This window comes from Ambystoma mexicanum, chromosome 13 (assembly GCF_040938575.1).
Source record: "Ambystoma mexicanum isolate Mex_15411 chromosome 13, UKY_AmexF1_1, whole genome shotgun sequence".
NCBI classification, from domain to species: domain Eukaryota; kingdom Metazoa; phylum Chordata; class Amphibia; order Caudata; family Ambystomatidae; genus Ambystoma; species Ambystoma mexicanum.
The window spans coordinates 742,718,658-742,738,671 of NC_090938.1; the positions used below are offsets into that span (position 1 = coordinate 742,718,658).

The window sequence follows — 20,014 nt, forward strand, 5'->3', positions numbered from 1 at the left end:
GGAGGGGTAGGTCTTAGTATCACCATGTACACATTTGATAGGTATTGAAGCCATCGTCCCACCCCCATTTCCAGTTACTTCCGGTCTGACTGCCGTCTGTTCACTTCCGCTATCAAGCAGGGCTTGGCTGGGCGTCCCGTTCACTCTCACGTTCAGGAAGTAGGGGTCTCTGCTTCGCCTGAATTCTTTTCCTTGAATGTACCCAATTCCCATTGGTTCCGCTGGTTTGGGTTTTTTCGGGCAAAATCTTGCAATATGTCCCCAGTCCCCACAATCGAAACACTGTGGTTGTCTGCTTATGCTTGGCCAGGTTGCAATCTTTGGTTCCACCCATGGGGTTCTGGGTTCCACTGCTCCCGGTCCCTTCATAATAGTGGTTCTTGGTAACTCGAAAGTCGTTCCCTGGACCGAACCTGCCTTCTGGTAGGCGGAAGCAATGTCTATGGCTTCTGCCATTGTGGGTCGGTGGTGCTGTCTCACCCACCTTTGCATGGGTGGCGGTAGAGCCTCAGTAAATTGCTCCAGTTTTATTTTATCCACCACATCTTGAACAGTACTATTAGCTGGTTTTAACCACTTGTCCGTTATATCCTGGATACGATAGTACAACTGATGGGGTGTTTCCCCTGGCTTTAACTTGGTCTCTCGGAGCCTTATTCTGTAAGCTTCATCGTCCATTCCCATACGTTCTAGTATGGTCCTTTTAATATCTGTATACGCGGTATCTCCAGCTGGGTTAGGCGCTTGATAAGCCCCTTGCATGGTTCCTGTTAGTAATGGGGCTATGATGTGGCCCCATTTCTCCACTGGCCACTGGGCGTTTCGGGCTACTCTTTCAAAATTGGTAAAGAAATAGCATGGATCCTCCCCGGGTTGGAACTTCTGTAGGACTGGCGTTGGGGCCATAGGGTTCCCTCTAGTTACCACAGCCTCAGTCACCTTCTTTAAAGCATTTTGACCGGGGACCTGCAATTGTAAGGCTTGCTGCAGGGTTTGGCGATCAGTCTGGGCCTGGTGAGACTGCACTTGGATTGCTTGTTGAAGTTGCTGTTGTCCTTTAGCCAGGGCTTTTAGGATGGCCTCCATTTGTGTGCTGCCTGATCCCACCGCTGCCACCAAATTTGTAAGGATGAGGCAGGAGGACTGGAATTTAGAAATGAACAGCATTTTATTCAGGAAAAAAAATAAAAAATATATATATTTTCAGTTCAATCTTCTGCTCTTTCCTTGGTAGGGATGCCCTTGTAGCCTTCTTAAGTTAATCCTCGTAGGCCCAAAGCGTCTCCGGTGTGGCTCTCTCTCTCAGCTCGGACGTTCTGAAAGGAATCAGATGAAACACACACAGTCCGTTGTTAGTTTCTTCCTTATATAGGGGACAGAGGGCTCTTGGCCAATCAGGATGTACTTGGTGGTTAAGTCTATAAATATCCCTATAAGCCACGCCCCCTTCCTCTCTGAACGAAGGTTGCCAAGATGTCTCCTTCCCTGTTCCAGTTAATTTTCCCTTCCACGTGCTGCCACCGACCGGAGTACCAGGTAAGTAATGTTTGTATGCCTGAGCGGGGAGCGGGTTTTATTAAGTTTGTGTCTTTTCCTTCGTGGGTTACAGTTACTGCCTCGTCAACCCCCTCCCATATGGGTTCGCTCTTTGAGTGTTCCGTTTCCTCTGATGTAACAGCGGCCGGGATCTGTCCCGTATTGCGGCTGTTATGTGGTTTAGCCTTGTCTGGGGTTCTCCTCCAAAGCCGCCCAGCCTCGCGGTCAGCAGGTAATTTATGCTCCGGCTCGCAGCTGCCGTTTACTTTAGCCTCCGCCTCGCGGCCGTCACTTAATGCAGCCCCGGCCTCGCGGCCGGCATTCTGGCGGCCGGCATTCCACACAGCCTCGCGGCCGTCACTTAATTCAGCCCCGGCCTCCGCATCCACACGTTCACAGTGTAAAGTTTTACATTAAAACTATAACACATTAAATAAATAAAATAAAGATACATTTTTAATGAGAGACCCGCGGGGGGGGGGAGCTGCTGGGGAATCTCCACTTTCTAAATGAGAGACCCCCAGAGAGGAGAGGGTGGGCTCGGGGACCTCTACATTCTGATATCTTTTGAATGAGAGAACCCCACGGAGGAAAGGAGGGGGTTCAGGAATCTCTATTTTCTGATACAATTTGAATGAGAGACCCCTGGGGAGGAGAGGGTGGGCTTGGGAATCTCTTCATTCTGAATGGGAGACCCGCGGGGAGGGGAGGAGAGGGTGGGCTGGGAATCTCTACCTTTAGATGATAGATTCTCAATGACAGACCCCCGGGGAGGAGAGGGTGGGCTCAGGGATATCTACATTCTGATATATTCTGCATGAGAGAACCCGGGGAGGAGAGGGTGGGCTTGGAAATCTCTACATTCTGATACATTCTCAATGAGAGACCCCCAGGGAGGGGAGGGGGGCTCAGGAATCTCTTCTTTCTGATACATTTTGAATGAGAGACCCCCGGGGAGGAGACGGCGGGCTTGGGAGTCTCTACATTCGGATACATTTTGAATGAGAGCCCCCCAGAGAGGAGAGGGTGGGCTAGGGAATCTCTACATTCTGATTCATTCTGAATGAGAGCCTTCCGGGGAGGAGAGGATGGCCTGGGGAATCTCTACACTCTGAATGAGAGACCCACGGGGAGTAGAGGGTGGGCCTCGGGAATCTCTACATTCTAATACATTTTGAATGAGAGCCCTTAGCAGCGGAGAGGGTGGGCTCGGGAATCTATACATTAGGATATATTTTGAATGACAGCCCCCGGAGAGGAGAGGGTGGGCTGGGGAATCTCTACATTTGGATACATTCTGAATGAGAGACCCCAGGGGAGGAGAGGGTGGTGTGAGGAGTCAGAAATGAGAGTCGCATACAAGTCAGCCATGTTTTGGGTTAAAGACTTATTGAAAATAAAAGGGTTGGGAAAAGGCCCCTCTGACCCAGCACTAAGAGGAATTTACCTACCTAAAACCAAAACTAAAGATCTGTCTGAGTCAGGAAGTCAAAACAAACTGCGCAGTGTCCAAATCTCTATTCTGACCCTCACACTAAAACTAAACTCTATGGTGAAAAAGGGACTTGTCTTTAACCTTAAGTGATTTGAAAAAGTGGTAATAAAGTAAGAGGACTTAAATAAAAAGTTCCTTCAAGGATGACGTTCTTGACTCCAGAGGGTAATTCCCTTCCACTGGATTTTTCTTTACTCCTTGAAGGCGTTTCACACACAACTGTTCTTTGGGTCTCTCATTGCCACGTATAACACTTGCACAAAAACGGTTTGGTTTCAAAATCTCGGTTTCTCTCAAAAACAGTTCTTTGGGCCTCTTCTGGCCAAGCACAACATATGCACAATAACTCTTGGACTTTACAATTGTACTTTCTCTCCAGAACAACTGTTTGGGCCTTTTTTTGGCCAGGGCAGCACTTGCACACTTTACTTGTTTTACTTAACAATATTGGCTTCTTTCAGAACAGTTCTTTGGGCTTCTTTTGGCCAAGTACAATGCTTGCACACCAATTTTGTTCTACACACTTCAATTTGCCTGGCATACTCCCCTGCCAGGACCTCTGCGTTATACACTTGAGATTGCCTGGTGTACTCTCCTGCCAGGACTTCTACTTAATTGGGTCTTCTGCCTGTTCCAAAAGCTGCTTGTTTTTGATATTGGATAATGTATCTTCTTGATATATCATCTTCGTTCTGCTCTTTTCATATTGACACTGTGTACATTTACACGTTAGAAAGGGGTTCATTTTCGATTTAAATGCCCTTTCCTACACATGTCATCTCTCTGCTTTCTCTCATGTATTGAACCTTCAATTGTTCGCTTTCGGCACTCTCGCTGACACGCCTCAGTGTCCCTGTTGCTCTCAGAAGGACTCACCGGTCTATGTAGGCGTTGGTTTCTCCTCTCGCGGGCAGCCGGTGAAGGAATCCCTGCAGACTCCCTCTCACGTTCTGCTTTCCTTCACTCGGCGGTCCTCCGTGGCTTCCACTCGACACACCTGCTGTGTTCTCGGCTCTGGTAAGCAGAATACTGCTGTTCACCAATGCCCAGGAATTCTTCACCAGCTCCAAGCATTCTCACAGCATCCCACGGCTTAGCAGTTCCTTCGTCCTCTGGTGGTGCACCGCCTGGTCCCACCATACCGGTTCTGGCTTCTCGTCTCTCCGCCTCGTGCAGAGAGGTGCAACGCTCCCTCGCCAGTCGCCACAGCAGCTGCCTTCCATTCTCAGTTTGAGATGCTTAAATTTCCCGGGCACAGGTGTTTGTCTGGAAACACTAGAGCGCTCACTAGGTTGGCAGTCTTTCCTATTCCACATTGCTCGATCTCCCTTCTTCGTCCCAGTACTTCGTGAACTCAGGGAATAGAAGTCCAATGATTTTGGAGGAGCATTAAAAGGTTTTGATGGTAAATCACTTTTGATGGACTGATAAGTGGAATTGAAAAAAGTAATTGCATCAGATTGGCAAGGTTGGTTCACAGATCTGATAAAAGGGGGTTCCCTGCTCTTCTTGGGAAAGGGAGTGTAAACATGGCAATACGCCATGAGGTTTTCAGACATGGGGAGGTTATTCTCAAGGGAACATTGGGAATACCATTTCTCACCCGATGGAGCCATGACAGCTCCCGGAGGCTGTCTCCTCCCATGTGATACTCCCTCATACTACCACCCCCAGGGTTTATTTATTTATTTCATTTGTTACACGCCCAGACCCTGGGGTATCACAGCGTGGTTACAGACATCTGAATAGTTGGTCATACAAGCAAGATAGTTGGTCATACAAACAATACATGTAAAAATAGCGGAAGGCAGGTTATACAGGTTAAGCACGATAACGTTGCAGATTTGGGCAGATGGACATTATGCTAGTGTAGGAAAAAAACAAAATAAAACGGGTAGTAGTATTGGTTGAATAACCAGGTTTTCAGTTGCTTTTTGAAAGTGGGGAATGAGGTCTCTTTTTTGATGTGAATAGGGAGGGAGTTCCAATGTTTGGGTGCTAGTACTTGGAAACTGCTACCCCCTGCTCTAGTATTGTTTTAACGGGGAACCAGTAGGAAGTGATTGTCATTAGATCTTAGTGTTCTAGTAGTTACTTTTTTCTGAACTACATTATTCAGATAAATAAGTGCTTTTTTGGTAAGGCATTTGTGTGCAATACAAAGCGTTTTAAAGATTATTCTGGCTTCAATGGGTAACCAGTGTGCATCCTTCCTAGTCTGCGAGATGTGATCAGACTTTTTTATTCCTAATGCCGCCCTTAGTACTTGTTTTGCATGAGTTGTAGTTTGGCGAGGTTGGCCATTGAGCTTCCTAGCAATAGTACATTGCAATAATCCAATTTAGATAAAACCAATGCTCTGGCTAATGTGAGGCAGTTGGTTGGGGTCAGGAATTGGCGGCTTAACGCTATCAGTTTAGAAGTGTATGCGGTAGATGAAGAGAGGGTACTGATCGTGAGGTTAGCGTCTAGGTAGACACCTAGTGTTTTGACTTGCTTGAGTACTGGAATTGGTGTGCCGTCTATATTGATAGAGGTGTAGTCCAGGTGAAGTGAAGCTATTTTGGTTGGTGATCCTACGATGAGAATTTCAATTTTCTCATCGTTAAGACAGAGACTGTTTAATGCCATCCAGTTTTGGGTGATCGTGTAGATTTTGTTGATGACCAGGGTGTCCTGATCATAATTCCCTGAGATGGGTATACGGATATGGGTGCCATCTGCAAAATTGGTATAGATGATACCCATATCGTCAAGGGCAGAGAAGAAGAGCTTGGTGTATGCATTATACAATGTAGGGGAGAGGCATGAGCCCTGGGGGACTCCTATGGGCACTGGTATAGGATCAGCAGCTTCCTTGCCTATGGCCACTCTGGAAGTGTGTTCTGCCAGGAAAGATTTCACCCACATTGTGGCATCACTGGAAAAGTTAAAATCATTGGCTAACGAGGTGCAGAGTTTATCATGGTCCACAAGGTCAAATGCTGCAGAGAGGTCTAACAGCAGGAGGATGCAGAGTTTACCTGAATCTCTAATTGTGTCCATCTGGATTTTGAGGTCCAGGAGGGCCGTTTTCGTGCTATGGTTGGGCCTGAAGCCCGATTGTCTGGTTCCTAGCAGTTGGTTCTGTTCAAGGTGTGCTTGGATTTGTGTGTATGCTATTTTATCAATGAGTTTGAGTAGGAATGGTACCGTTGTTATTGGTCGATAGTTAGTAGGTACTGTGGGGTCGAGTGTTGGTTTTTTGAGGAGTGGGTTGACCCAGGCTTTTTTGATACTGGCTGGGACTGTATTAGAGTTAAAGGAAGAGTTGACAAAGTTGGTAATAGTGGGGGTGAGGGTACTTGCGCATGCTTTAACTAGTTTAGCTGGCACCCTATCACCTTTGCAATTGGTAGCTTTGAGTTTGGTGATAGTGTTGAGTACTATTTCTTGTGAGACTGGGCTGAAATGAAAAGGAGGCATTGGATTATCGAGAGGGGTTGGTGAGGCGTTGGTGATTACGGAGTTTTTGTCTGCTAGAAGCAATCTTTTGGTGGTAGTTTTATTTTGTAGCAGCTTGATTTTGGCGGCGAGTGCGTCTTGAATAGTGGTGCACCATTCTTTGCTGGCCTTTTCTGTGGTGGTGTTGGGCGTTGGATTTTTTAATTCTCTGAGGATGGAAAAGAGTTCTTTGGCAGCAGAGGAGGCATTGTTAATACATGAGTTGTAAGCGTTGGCTTTGTGGGATATTATGGCTGATTTATAGATTTTGTTTGAATCCTCGAAAGCTTTGGCGGAATCAGAGGTGGGATGTTTGTTGGAGGCATGTTCAAGAGAGCGTTTGGTTCTTCTTAAAGATGCTAGTTCTTCGTTGAACCAGAAGTGGGACCTTTTGTCCGTGCGGCATGTTTTACTTGTCATAGGTGCTACTTCGTCGATGGTAAGGGAGAGGCAGTTGTGGTAATAGTCTGCAATGATATTAGGATCATCACTGGTGACTGAGTTGGATAGGAGATTTTTTTGGAGGGTGGGGGTGAAGTTCTCTACAGTGAGCTTGCAGGGATTTCTGGTTTTGACGGTGTCCAGTAGTTTAGGTTTGGGAGGAGGGGGAGCATCAATCATGATGGTAAATGTTATACAGTGATGGTCTGTACAGCCAATTGGGGTGATAGAGTCAATGGTTAGTCTAGTGTTTAAGGTCAGAATCCAGTCCAGAATTCTGCCCTTGATATAAGTGGGATCATTCACCATTTGGGTAAAGTTCATGTCTTTAAGAGCTGCTTGTAATATTGCAGCTTTGTGGTCTTGGTTGTCATTATATCCTAGGTTCAGGTCTCCAAGGATAATGCACTTTGTATTGGGTTTAATGAAGGGAGCGAGTAGAAGGGGAATATCTGTTTCTGGGTGACTATTTGAGCGAGGAGTTCTATATATCACTATGATATTGATAGTAGTTTTCTCATTTATGGAAAGCTTTGCAAGCAATAATTCATAACTAGAGATGTCTTCAATGGATATTGATCTGAGTTGTATGTTAGTCCTGGCTATAATGGCTACGCCTCCACCTATGGCATGTGTTCTATCCGATCCTAGGATGTTATAGTCAGGTGGTAAGGCCAAAGCAAGTAAAGGGCCTGAGGCTTGGTGAAGCCAAGATTCTGTGATTATCAGGAGATCCAGATTTTATTCAGTGATAAGATCATGTATTTCGATGGCATGGGCTCTTAGAGATCGAGCGTTGATAAGAGCGCTTTTGAAGTTGGATGGTGTCTCAGGCTTATCTATTTTGTCATTGTTAGGTGGTTGGCATTGAACCTCCTTGGGTGGGATGATCGAGGCCTGGGCATTACGTAACATTTGTTTTTTGCTAAGTATAGAGTAGTTGGACTTGCGTGGGTTGGGCGTTGTGATAGGGAGTGGGTAGTGATTGTGTTTTGGTGCGTGATCTGAGGCGAAATAATCTGGCACTGCCAACAATAGGGCTAGTATTGGGGTCTGCTGGGAGCTTAAGAGTGGAAGGGTGATTGGGTGCAAGGGTAAAGCTAGTTGCAAACGGAGGAGTGGATGGCAGGAACGGAGTTGGGCAGGGTATGGGGTGGTGTCTGGGGCATGCTAACCTAGATAATCTGTTTCTGAGGATCAATAGGTGATTACCTGTGCATAGAATGCTTTCTGGGACCACGTAGTATGGGAACATGGTGGTAAATAACCAAACTAACATCACTATGTCTAGAGTGGGGTGATCCTATGAGGAGAAGTAGGTATGGCTATATTTGATATTCGTAAACTTAGCGTATGGTGTAAAGTTCAGGTGAGGTAAGGCAAGTGGGCTAGGACCGATAAGGTCTCAGGATTCTGAAATGTCAGGGTATACTAGATGCAGAGTGTCAACAATAGCGGTATTTGCAGGGCATGTTAAATGCAGTATATTAACCAAAAACAAAGAATCATGGTGTTGGCTAGAAGGCAATGCGAAGGTTGACTAATATGCAGTACAATATCAGCAGCACAAATATCAAGGTATGCTAGATGCAGAGTGTCAGCAATAGCAGTATTGTTAGGGCATGTTAAATGCAGTATATTAATCAAAACATAGAAACATGGAGGTGCAGTGAGTTGGCAGTAACTTAGTTAATGGGGTATGCTAGTTATGACAGTATATTCGGATCAGAGCATTAGTAGAGGCAAGATGATCTGGATGATCTGGATGTAATATCCTTCCAATTAATGATTTAGATCAGTGGAGGGATCTGCGTAGGAGAGGAGCTGTACCGCAGAGGAGACTAGGCAATTTACCAGGCTGTTACAAGTTTACATAGGCTAGTGCGGTATACAGGATGAGGATTACATAAAAGCAGGTTGTGCTGAAGGGGGCAGTGCAGGTGGAGAGCAATGGTGTTTGTAATTTTAGAATCGATTATAAGGGTTTTCTGTCATACAACATTTCGATATCTGAGAAGAGGCACACGTTATTGTGCAGTACCTGAGTGTCTCGTAGTCCGGAGTGCATATGATGCAGTGTTTAGGTGCCGAAAGGCTAGATGAGGAGTTCCACGGACAAAATGCAGTGTGACGTGGCGTATAAGAGCGTCCTTGATACGGCCGTAGACAGACCAGAGACAGGCAAGCGCCTTATAGTGCGCGCCTTGGATTTGCGAGCCAGCTAACGTCTTCCAGCGATGACGCTGGGGTTAAAGGGGGAAGCTGGCCCAATCAGCGTGGCTCGCCGCAGTGCTTGTTGCTAGGCAGCGGCCCTAACAAAAATACATGCAGCCATTTTGCAGTAAGAAATCTCGTGTCCGCTAATGGCGGCGGCACCTTACCATTAGCTTGTCGGGTGGTTCACGGATGATACGAGTCAGCTGTTGAGGTCGCTGAAGGCTGATCTTCAGCCCGGATTGCCCAGGAAAGACAGGCTGCAGCTCAGTGCTGCTTAATGATTACTGGCGTGCTCCTCTCTGGGGGTGATAGTGAGAGGGCTCCTGCCCTCTCACGTCCTCGGTCGTTAGGATCAGGTAGCGGCTGCCGTCCCCTTGCCACATGAGAGGAGGTTACCACCAGGAGATCAGTGATGACTCAACCGGATTCATCACAGTGGGCTTGGGAATGTATACATCCTGATACATTTTGAATGAGAGACCCCCCCAGGGAGGAGAGACTGGGCTCAGGAATCTCTACATTCTGATACATTTTGAATGAGAGACCCTCAGTGAGGTGAGGGTGGGCTCGGGAATCTCTACATTCTTAATGAGACCCTCCGGGAGGAGAGGGTGGGCTCAGGAATCTCTACCTTTAGATGATAGATTCTGTGTGAGAGACCGCCGGGGAGCACAGGGTGGACTCAGGGATATCTACATTCTGATGCATTTTGAATGAGAGACCCCCAGGGAGGACAGGGTGTTCTCGCAAATCTCTACATTCTGATACATTTTGAATGAGAGAACCCCAGGGATATCTACATTCTTATGCATTTTGAATGAGAGACCCCTGCGGATTAGAGGGTGGACTCGAGAATGTCTACACTCTGAATGAGAGACCCCCAGGGAGGAGAGAGTGGGGTTGGGAATCTCTACATTCTAATACATTTTGAATGAGCGACCCCCGGGAAGGAGAGAGTGGGCTCTGGAATATCTACGTTCGGATACATTTTGAATGAGAGACCCCCGGGTAGGAGAGGGTGGTGTGAGAAACCTGAAGGTGTCTCACTTATTAGTCCCCGGGGATCTGTCATCCAGGTGGCCAGGACGTGGCCATCGCTATGGGGTCCAGTTCCTGGGGATGGACCAGTGCAGGAGGATCACCTGGGTGAGGGGTCTTCGGGGAGTGGAAGTGGGACACTGAAGGGTGAGACGCGGTATCCACAGCCTCATGACATCTTTTCCCCAACCTACTCTGTAGGATATCTAGAAACTCAACCCCCCACCCCCTTTTTTGACACACACACTTTCTCACAGACCGATTACCATGACAGACAAGGGACTAACAGCCATATACCTGACATGTCCCAACACAAGAGTCAGGCAGAGTCAGGCAATTGCCGCTAATTACACACACACACCTGACTGCCCTTTCCCTTCCCCATAGGGATAAAAGGCAGAGCACGAGAACACACTCTAGGCAAGGCCAAAAGCATGAGGAAGCAGCGATTCCAAGACGGCAGTTCAAAAGAAGGAGAAAGGCGGCGAGACCTGAAAGGACGTCAAGGAGGGAGTTGCCTTTGCCCTTTTCATCCCAGACCCACAAAGCCTCTGACAAAAGAAATATAAGACTGGAATTGCAGCTGACGAATGGTGTGACGGATGTCAGCGGTACATGGAACCCTCCTGCACTGATTGCCAAGGCGGGGAGACGTGGTTGCCATCGTGGTACCGTCCTTGACTCCAGCGGCAAAAGAAACACCAACGAGTTCAGCACAGCCGGTGAGTCGGATGAACCGGATAGGGGACCGGACTGTGTTAGGCGAAAGGTTGCAGTGTCAACATTAAGAAGATTAAAACTACAAAGCTCTTTTGTGATCGAACTTGGTACCAGTGATAGAATGGTCCGGCGTCAGTAGGCACTCGTTCGGAGGCCTCTGGCTGTTACCACCAGTCCTGAACAAAGAGACTGTGTTGAACGAAAAAGGTATAGAAACAACAAGTACCAAGACGCCATAGGGAAGGCCGACGTGAGGTGTCATGGTGGTCATACAAGTGTCCAGCCAAACCCCTTGTACAATCGAAAGTCCTTGACACGTTGATAAATGTTTAAGTATCCGAGGGAATTGTGAAACAGGCGTTTGCGCCCGACTGAGGGAAACGCTGTAGCAAACCCGTGGGTGTGTGAAACCCGCACTTGTCAGACACTAAGAGCGAGACATGATTGCCCTTCAGAAGTCTCTGTGAGTGAAGTTGGCAAGTGCTTTGGAATGTCTGAGCCCAGATGAGGGGGACCTAAACTAGTTGGATGTTTAAAAAGACATTGAGACTCTCTGATATTACAGGTAAAGAGATTTCGATTGAAAATGCAGCAGATTGTGATGACAAACGTGAACCCGACTGAGGGATGTCCACAGTGAGTGGTTGGTCTGAGCCCGACTGAGGGAGGCTAACATTGTGAGAAGGATCGGAGCCCGGCTGAGGGGGATCCACGGGTGAAGAGTAATCGCACGACGTAAAGAGAAATAGAAGGAACTTTTATTTTGTCATTTTGTGATACATCAGGCCCTCTGAAGCCAGAGACTTTGCATGAAAGATTCTCGGACACAGACGGTCCTGATATAAAAAGAAAAGAAACTGTAACCTTGTGCTGGAGAAGCGCAGGAGTGTGCTGTTCTCACGAGTCTTGTCTTGCCCCATGCTAGAAAACGTGGGAAAGAGAGACCCCGGCAATAACATCCTGACTTATCATTTTGTGAACACTTTTCTTTCTTGTGAACATTATCCCACACATATTTTGTAACATAGCAGTAAGGATTGGCAATAGGTTTCTTGGTATAGGCCTTTTTTATTTGATTAGACTCCACTTGGACAGTATTATTATTATTTGATGGTCATAGCTTGCTCCCATCTTAGATTTAGGTTTAGATAAGGCATTTATCTCACCCATTGTACAGTTTAATAAACACCCTTGAACTGTGATCACTTTTGTCTTTCTTGCTTTGATGCCATGCCTTTCTTTCAGTGGGCACAGGGATCTCTACATTCTGATACATTCTGAATGACAGACCACCTGGGAGGAGAGGATGGGCTCGGGAATCTCTACATTCTCATACATTCTGAATGAGAGACCCCTGTAGAGGAGAGGGTGGGCTCAGGAATCTCTACATGATTCATTCTGAATGGGAGACGCCCGGGGAGGAGAGGGTGGGCTCAGGAATCTCTACATGATACATTCTGAAGGAGAGACCCCTGGGGGGGAGAAGGTGGGCTCAGGAATCTCTACGTGATACATTCTGAATGGGAGATGCCCGGGGAGGAGCGGGAAGGCTCGGGGATATCCACATTCTGATAGAATTGGGGGGTAAAGGAAGGATTGCCCCCTTTTGTATTGCTTCACTTTCATATCTTTATGGTTAAATACTAATGGCAGATTTGGGGGGAGTCGACGTTTTTGTAAATTAAGTGCAAGTATATGAGGTCGAGATTTAGGCAAGTGATCATTTCAATACGACTTTTAGGACAGGTGAGATTTTAGTAGGTGATTAAAAGACGGATCACTTTTTGACATATTTTTCATTGTATTTGTTTACTGCCTATTTTTCACTGAGGTGGGGGTTGGAAGGGGAGGGGTTGGCGGGCTCGGGGAACAGGGATATTAATGGGCCTCCACCCATCTTTTACAGAAAGAAACAGTGAAAATCAAATCAGTGATGAAAAATTCCCGGTAAAAACACATGGAACCCACAGGGGTGGAATTTAACTTCACAATTCCTGGGATGAGAGCGGTTCTTTTAAAGATACCTCTCTCTTCCAAGTCATTCCCAGGAAAAAACTGCCAGGGACATTTTCATGGACACTAACAGGGAGAGCTAACTTCCAATTAACTATCTGAAGCGACAGGGAAAGTCTTAAGGGGCCACTAGATAACTTAGTGGCCTGCAGAGGACTATTTGTTAGAACCTCTGGCCCAAAGAAAGTGCTGTTAATAACAGTGGTACTGGAAGTAGTGTCTCTGATTCCAGTGGTAGGCTGGCTGTGCACTATAATGGAATGGACATACTAAGTATTGGAGGGAAATACCCCACTCCCTGTCCCCTTTCCGGGGCTTGACCCTCCCACATTAAGCAAAGCTGAAGACATCTCTGGGATGTCTGCACAAGGGCAAGTCTTCCAGTGACCAGAGGCCATGCTTTAGGCACTCTGCTCATCAGGCTTTTTAGGGCAGCTAGGCTGACCTCTGGGGTGGACAGTTTTTCCACAGTCCCAGCAGGTGCTGGGGAGTCTGGGAATTACTGAGGAACCACCACTCACCTTTGAGTTAGTGGTGCCAACCTTCTTTATGGACCCAGCCACAAGGGGTTACCCACTTCTTCTTTGAGGCCCTGTAAGAAGGGAGAATGTTGGCCTGCCTTACCTGTCCCCTGATCACTGTGGTTAACTCTGTGAGAGACCCACAAGTCAGCCATCTTTGCTAGTTTCCTTGGATCGCTGATAATGGAATTAGCTAAGTGCTAATGCAAGTCAGGGAAGCAAGCATACAGGGGGTATATAGGGTTATACAGAAGGCGGGCCCTGCACTGTGAGCTTAGAGAGAGAGAGAGAGTGAGAGGCTTGCAAGGGGTAATGTAAAACCCACAGTCTCTATTTTTAAATCACACATAGAAATGCTAAAACTCCCAGAAGTTAAAATGGAGCCGGGGTCTGTAGTGTGTAATAAATGTGAGGAACAGAGGACATCCACCGGGATAAAAGTGAGTCCACATTGTGGGCACATCAAGGCAAGAGGAGACGTACCTGCTCAAGACACTCTTCACATCCTAGGGAGAGAAAGAGAAAGAGGACAAGATAAATAGTCATCCTACATTGTTCTAAACATTGATTTCCATTTTACAGAGACCCTGAACTGTGATTCAAGGAAGAGTTAGGCCGCTGCATTATCGAGTCTAGGAATCAGTTGAGCCTTCTGTGAGGTTTCTGGTCAGACAATGTTTGTGCTGGGAACTAGAGCCACTGAACTAAAGGTGGGGGGAGTAACATTCAGCTCAGACAAGTGGCCCAGAGCCTGACATTACTGTGATATTTGAGGGTGCACTTAGATGTAGTGAGTGTCATACAAACAAGGCATTAACTGCGATTAGATGGCATCACTGAGAGGTCCTGAGGTCGCACTTTGCATCTGCAGAACCTACACAAATGGGAATGAACATGACATACAGTGGATTTACAGGCATGCCAGGCACTAACTGGCATTAGAGGAGTTTGAAGCTGCACTTTGCATATGATGGCAACAACTGCACAAATGTGAGACTGCACATACGGCACTCAGCATTAGAGGGCATTTGGACTAGACTAGCTGTCATAATGCAGCATTTGCTGACCTAGCGATCTCTCTCTCTCTGCGCGCTGTCTCGCTGACAATTTCTCCCTAGATCCATGGTATGGTACAGGCTTTCTCTCCCTCTCTCTCTCTCGCTCTCTCTCTCTCCCCATCAGTGCCGTCTGTTTTTCTCTCACCCCATTCCCCATCTCTCTTGCTCGCTCTGTGTCTCTCTCTCTGCCTCCCCCTATCATTCCATCTCTCTTTCTCCTGGCTCTATCGCTGTAGCTTGCTCTCTGTCCTTTGCCAGCTCTGTGGGTGTGTCGCTCTCTTTCTCTTACTCTCTCTCTCTTCTCTCTCTCTTATCTCTCTCTTCTCTCTCTCTCCAGCTCCGTGGTTGTGCCACTCTCTGCAGGGTGGTGTGTCAGTGGGTGAGAGCAGTCTTTCATGCTGTCCCTCTCTCTCAGAGGTGTATTGTGAAGTGCACTCTCTTGGTTCTCTCTGTCTGGACAGTGTGGTGTGCTCACTGACAAGACAAGAGTTGCAGCCAGATATTTGTCAATGGAGCGAAGGTGCCACGGTATTTCACCCCATTCTGCCCTGCAGGGTAGGAGCAAAAGGTGAGACACCATCTCATTTCAGAATATCCCTTCATAATAGTAGAACAAGCATTAATAAAATATAGTGCCTTGAAGGGGATAAGCAAGTGATGTTCCTATATTGTATTCTGTGAGGATATGGCATACATTACTTAATGTAATCGTATTTCTGATGCTTGTACCTGCTTAGATTCACATGCTATGCATAGTCTGACATCTAGTGGTAGTTGCAGAGTATTGCATGACTTGTTTTCGAAATTCGAAACGGGACGTCGACTGGGCGTGTCTGTAAGAATATCCCTTGTGTGACATGTACTGTACCCATGGACGGGTATGCCCAGACGTGGGTCCCGTGCCTGCTGGGCCTAGAGACCAAGGCTACTCTACACTGATGAGGCCTAACAAGGCCGAAACATGTTTGGGGATGCTTGTGGTCTCGTGCAGAAGGGATGTGACCTAGCAGTTCGGGCTGGACTGCCCCTTTTGGGGTGGGACCAAGCCTGATTTGCATATGGTCTTTCCCCTTCTGTAATGGCTTGGCAGGTGAAGAACGATGGTCTGGAGGGTTGCCCAGAGCAATGCCAGTGGTTAAGATTCATTCAAAACCTTCCAGCCATCACCTCTTTGTTTTCACTTCCACTTCTGCCTGGGTCACTTTATACCAGGAATTCCACTTCCACCTCTGTCTGGGACACTTTATACCAGGACTTCCACTTCCACCTCTGTCTGGGTCACCTTATACCAGGACTTCCACTTCTGCCTGGGTCACTTTATACCAGGATTTCCCCTTCGACTTCTGCCTGGGTCACTTTATACCAGGACTTCCACTTCCACTTCTGCCTGGGTCACTTTATACCAGGACCTCCACTTCCAATCTATCCTATGTTTTAGGATGCTCCGAGGTCGTAACTCCCCCACCCCCTCCTTTTTACAAAAACACTGGACAGAGGGTGACTGACAGTAACAACATCCACTTACACACATCATACTGGACCTGTCCCGCTAATCGGGTCAGGCAAAAATTCAGGCACTCGATGCCAAGTGCATACACCTGATACCTATTAGCTCTCCTCACATGAATAAAAGGGAGCACCCAAAGACACACTCTGAGCAAGGCAGAACACGAGTATGAGCAGGGCTTCTGGGACGAAGGCAAGCCTACTGGAGCAGAACGACAGATCGAGGGACGGAAGCAGCGGGTCAGAAACCCCAAGAGTTCCTTACCAGAGGTCGTTGCCTCCGACAGGCCGCGGACAACACGTGCAGAAGGCCAGATCCCACAAGTGAAGATTGCATTGTGTTCAGAGCCTGCCGGAGACCCTCTCAGAAGAGACGCTCACAGCCGGTGAGTTCGGAAAGCGATCTGAAAGACCGGTGTGTGTTAAGAGGTTTTTGAAGTGGCAACATTTACTGCAAGTGGAGGCTGCGCGCGTGTGAATGAAATGCAAGGAAAGGCAGACCTCTGAATGAACTTTAAAGTGAACAAGTAGCTGCGAAGACAGCGATACTAAGGAACGGAGTGGTCTGGTGAAAGGAAGTAGCCCACTCGAAAGTCTCTGTTACAAGTGAACTGTTTGAAACATAAGCGTATGATCAGCAAAAGTGAAATAAAGAAGAGAACTCCCAGAGAAAGGGGGGAAAGTGAAAGTTGAACTGTGAACATTTAGTCGAAGTGGTCCTGCGAAGGTCATAGTTAAATCCATCGCACAATCGAAAGTCTTCGACTTGCTTGAATTGAAGAGACATTCTGAAAAGGAGTCCGAGCCCGACAGAGGGAGACCCAAAGTGAGACAAGCATGGGGAAGGGAACCCCATTGCTTGTTTGTGTGGAACTATATTCTGAAAAGGGGTCTGAGCCCGACAGAGGGTGACCCGAAGTGAGACAAGCTTGGGGAAGGGAGCTTCCTTGCTTGTTCGCGTTGAATTACATATGTTGAGGGGTCCAAGCCCGACAGAGGGAGACCCAAAGTGAGACAAGCTTGGGGAAAGGAGCCTCTTACTTCTTTGTGTTAATCTTTATTTTTTGTGAGTTCTGAGCCCGGCAGAGGGGGACCTTCGGGAACTGTTTTTGATGAAATCTTGTTTTGAAGCCAATGAAAAGAGACTTAAACGTGGAAGGCCAGGTGGGCCTCGATCGACGTGGTGAACTGTTTATTGTGATAGAAGCTGAGCCAGAGTGTGTCATCCTGCCTTCAGGGACAGCCTTATTCCATGAGGTTTAACATGGGGAGGAGAGCTCGTTCAACCACACTTACTTATTTCAACATTGATTTTCCTTTCGCATACATTTCTTCTTTTTACACTTTTGTACAAAGAATAGGGCAGGCATTACGTTTTGTTAACATAGGCCATTTTGATTTGACAGACTCCACTAGGACTGCGTTATTAATTATTTGATGGCCGAGACGACTCCCATCTTAGTTATAGGGCAGACTAGGAGTTTCTCTAACCCCAACCATTTCAATAAAGGTTTTACAAATTGTACCCATTTGTCAGTGTCATACTTGTGATACCATGTCTCCCCTACAGCAAGCAATGTCTCTCTCCTGAACATCAACTTTCATATAGGGCCACTTTTCAACCACTCTTGTCATTTTGTTAAGGCACAAGCCAAGTACTTTCAATTCAATCTCTATTGGCTTTGACAATGTTAGTTATGACTAGTTGCTGTTCCATTCACACCATAGTCATTCATTTACAGGCTCTACCTTTAAAGATGTTATATTAGCCTCTTTTCCTCTGCTAGCAACAGTTATTCTCAAAGAAACCTTTACTTTAGCTTATTTTGGGTGAGGGCAAAGCTTATCCAACTCTTGGCTTATTGTAATGCTTGTTTTCTTTGGGTCGCAATATTAAGGTTTAACACTCGGTTTCACAGGATACAATGTTATTGTGACTTTACTCAGGTTTGGTCTTTGTGTTAAAATCACTTTTAGGCACACGCAACTATTATTAACTTTGTTAAAGCAGTCTTTTATAATGTTCAACACCTCCTTCGACAGCGTATTCGTCTATACGCGAGTGCTACAATTGTTGCACTCCATTGTCTGACACAATCCGGTCAGCTTCAGTCAATTTTACTCCCTCGCAAGTGAAAGCAACTGGTTACAGTTGCCTGCTTGACAATGCCTGAAGGCTTAAGAACGCGCACAAACACTCACCGGCTTCTCGGCCCCTGTCACTGGCTGATGGACTTCTACTACAGTGGTTTTCTCGTCCAGGCACACTTCCCTCAGCAAGCTGCCTTCGGTCCCACCACAGAGGCACAAAGTTCGGCTCAGCATGACCCCCTGGAGCACGCCAGCCTCCAGGCAGGGTCTGCTGCATGCTTCTTGCTGCGAAATCTCTCAAATCAGGTTAACAAGGGGGAAAGCTTTCAAATCTTAAGCTTCCCGCTGTGCAACCTCTGCAATCCAGGCTTTGGGGGGAAAGGACCAACTCAGGGATAGTAACTGAAAAAATCCTGGTGTCCTTTATTTCCTCACACTTCTGTGGATTCTGCCAGCAACATGCTTTCCTCTGCCACTTTCTACTGCCCCAGCTGCTTCTGCTGCAGCTACAACTGCTACTGCCCCTACAGCCACAACCAGGACTAATGGCCTGCACAAGAGGGAGCTTTTTAAGCCTCTCAGCCTCCCTCGGGTGTGCTGTTACGCCTAATTGCCTGCCCTTCAGGTCTGCATTGCTCTTCAGCCCATTTCTTCATCCAAGTACTCTTGGGATTATGGGACTTGGAGTCCCAAACAGCAAAGTTAGTTCTAAATGGTGATTTTCTATTTTTGACTTTAGAACTATTTTGCTTATATATTTTTACAAATGCTTCATCCTGTTTCTTCACAAAAGGGAAAGGCAGTTCATGTAGGCCACCATTTAGAGGTTTCCTTTCTCTGTACCTTTCAGAGAAGGTTTTTTTGTTAGTTACTCCCTGTCCTGCTGCTGATACCTCTGTTCTAGCTCTGGGATCAGGCCCCTGTGGGTGGATTGCTGCTCTAGTTCTATAGGTTTCTGATCCCCTCTCACCTGCAGTAGATCCACGTCCTGCTGCTGGCACTTCCTCTCCAGCTCTGTGATCAGGTCCCTGCGGGTGCTTTGCTGCTTCTCCAGTCGGGTCAGTTTCTCCTGAATCTTCTTCATCTTCTCCTCTTGCTCCTTCTCCAGTCTGCTGAGCAGCTGGTGTTTCTCCTTCTCCAGAAACTGCTTCAGATGCTCAAATGTACTAAGGATGCTCTCTCTTTGCTTCATAATGTTTCCCTTAAAAATAGATTTAAACAAACAATAAACACATATTATATGTCTGATTATTATATTAACTATCATAACATATTTTACATATAACACCTGTAGTGGTTCCCTCTCAATAACTCTTAAAATCATAAACCTAACACACATGAACTACTAATTGGCAACGATTATTTTTTATAAACCAGTTTTTATTACGTTTTTTTCCATATTCCAACATTATTCCTCATACCCTTGTTCAAATACACATTATTTTAGTGTTGACCATTCGTCCTCTTCCCCTCTACTTCCTTCAATCTCCCCTCTTATATGCTTATATGCAGTAACATCATTTTAGGAATGTTCCTACTTCCCTTGTACATTTGAGACACTGGCCAAGCGTTACTCTACCCCTGTTATGCAGTCTATCTCTGGAATGGTACACTCTGTGCAGAATGTTGTATTGTATGAGCCTCATCTTGGGTGATACATTAACCTCTCTTGTAGCCACTAGCGCTTCTATCTATTTTTCCTCCTCTATTGTTCCAGGGTCTCTTTCCCATCTCCCTTTCAGGTGTGACATGGGGGAGGGGGTGTTTTTATTTATGACTTGATATAGTGTGGTTATCCCTTTCCCCTCTATTTTATCCCTGAATAGATTAATCTCCGGGGGATGGGGGGTGTTCGGGGGAAGTCCAATTCCCCTTCAAATTGAGCTTGTACAGTG

General features: G+C 46.7%; 1 protein-coding gene across 1 annotated transcript in view; it reads right to left on the minus strand.

Moving 5' to 3' along the window:
- Positions 1-20,014, minus strand: part of LOC138521879 (E3 ubiquitin-protein ligase TRIM39-like) — a 121,258-nt gene that overhangs the window by 75,186 nt on the left and 26,058 nt on the right. The window contains exons 3-4 of the mRNA XM_069635041.1: positions 19,090-19,320; positions 13,948-13,970 (exon numbers count right to left, since the gene is read on the minus strand). Of these exons, the coding sequence (XP_069491142.1) occupies positions 13,948-13,970; positions 19,090-19,320 (254 nt within the window). The remainder of the gene's footprint in view (positions 1-13,947; positions 13,971-19,089; positions 19,321-20,014) is intronic.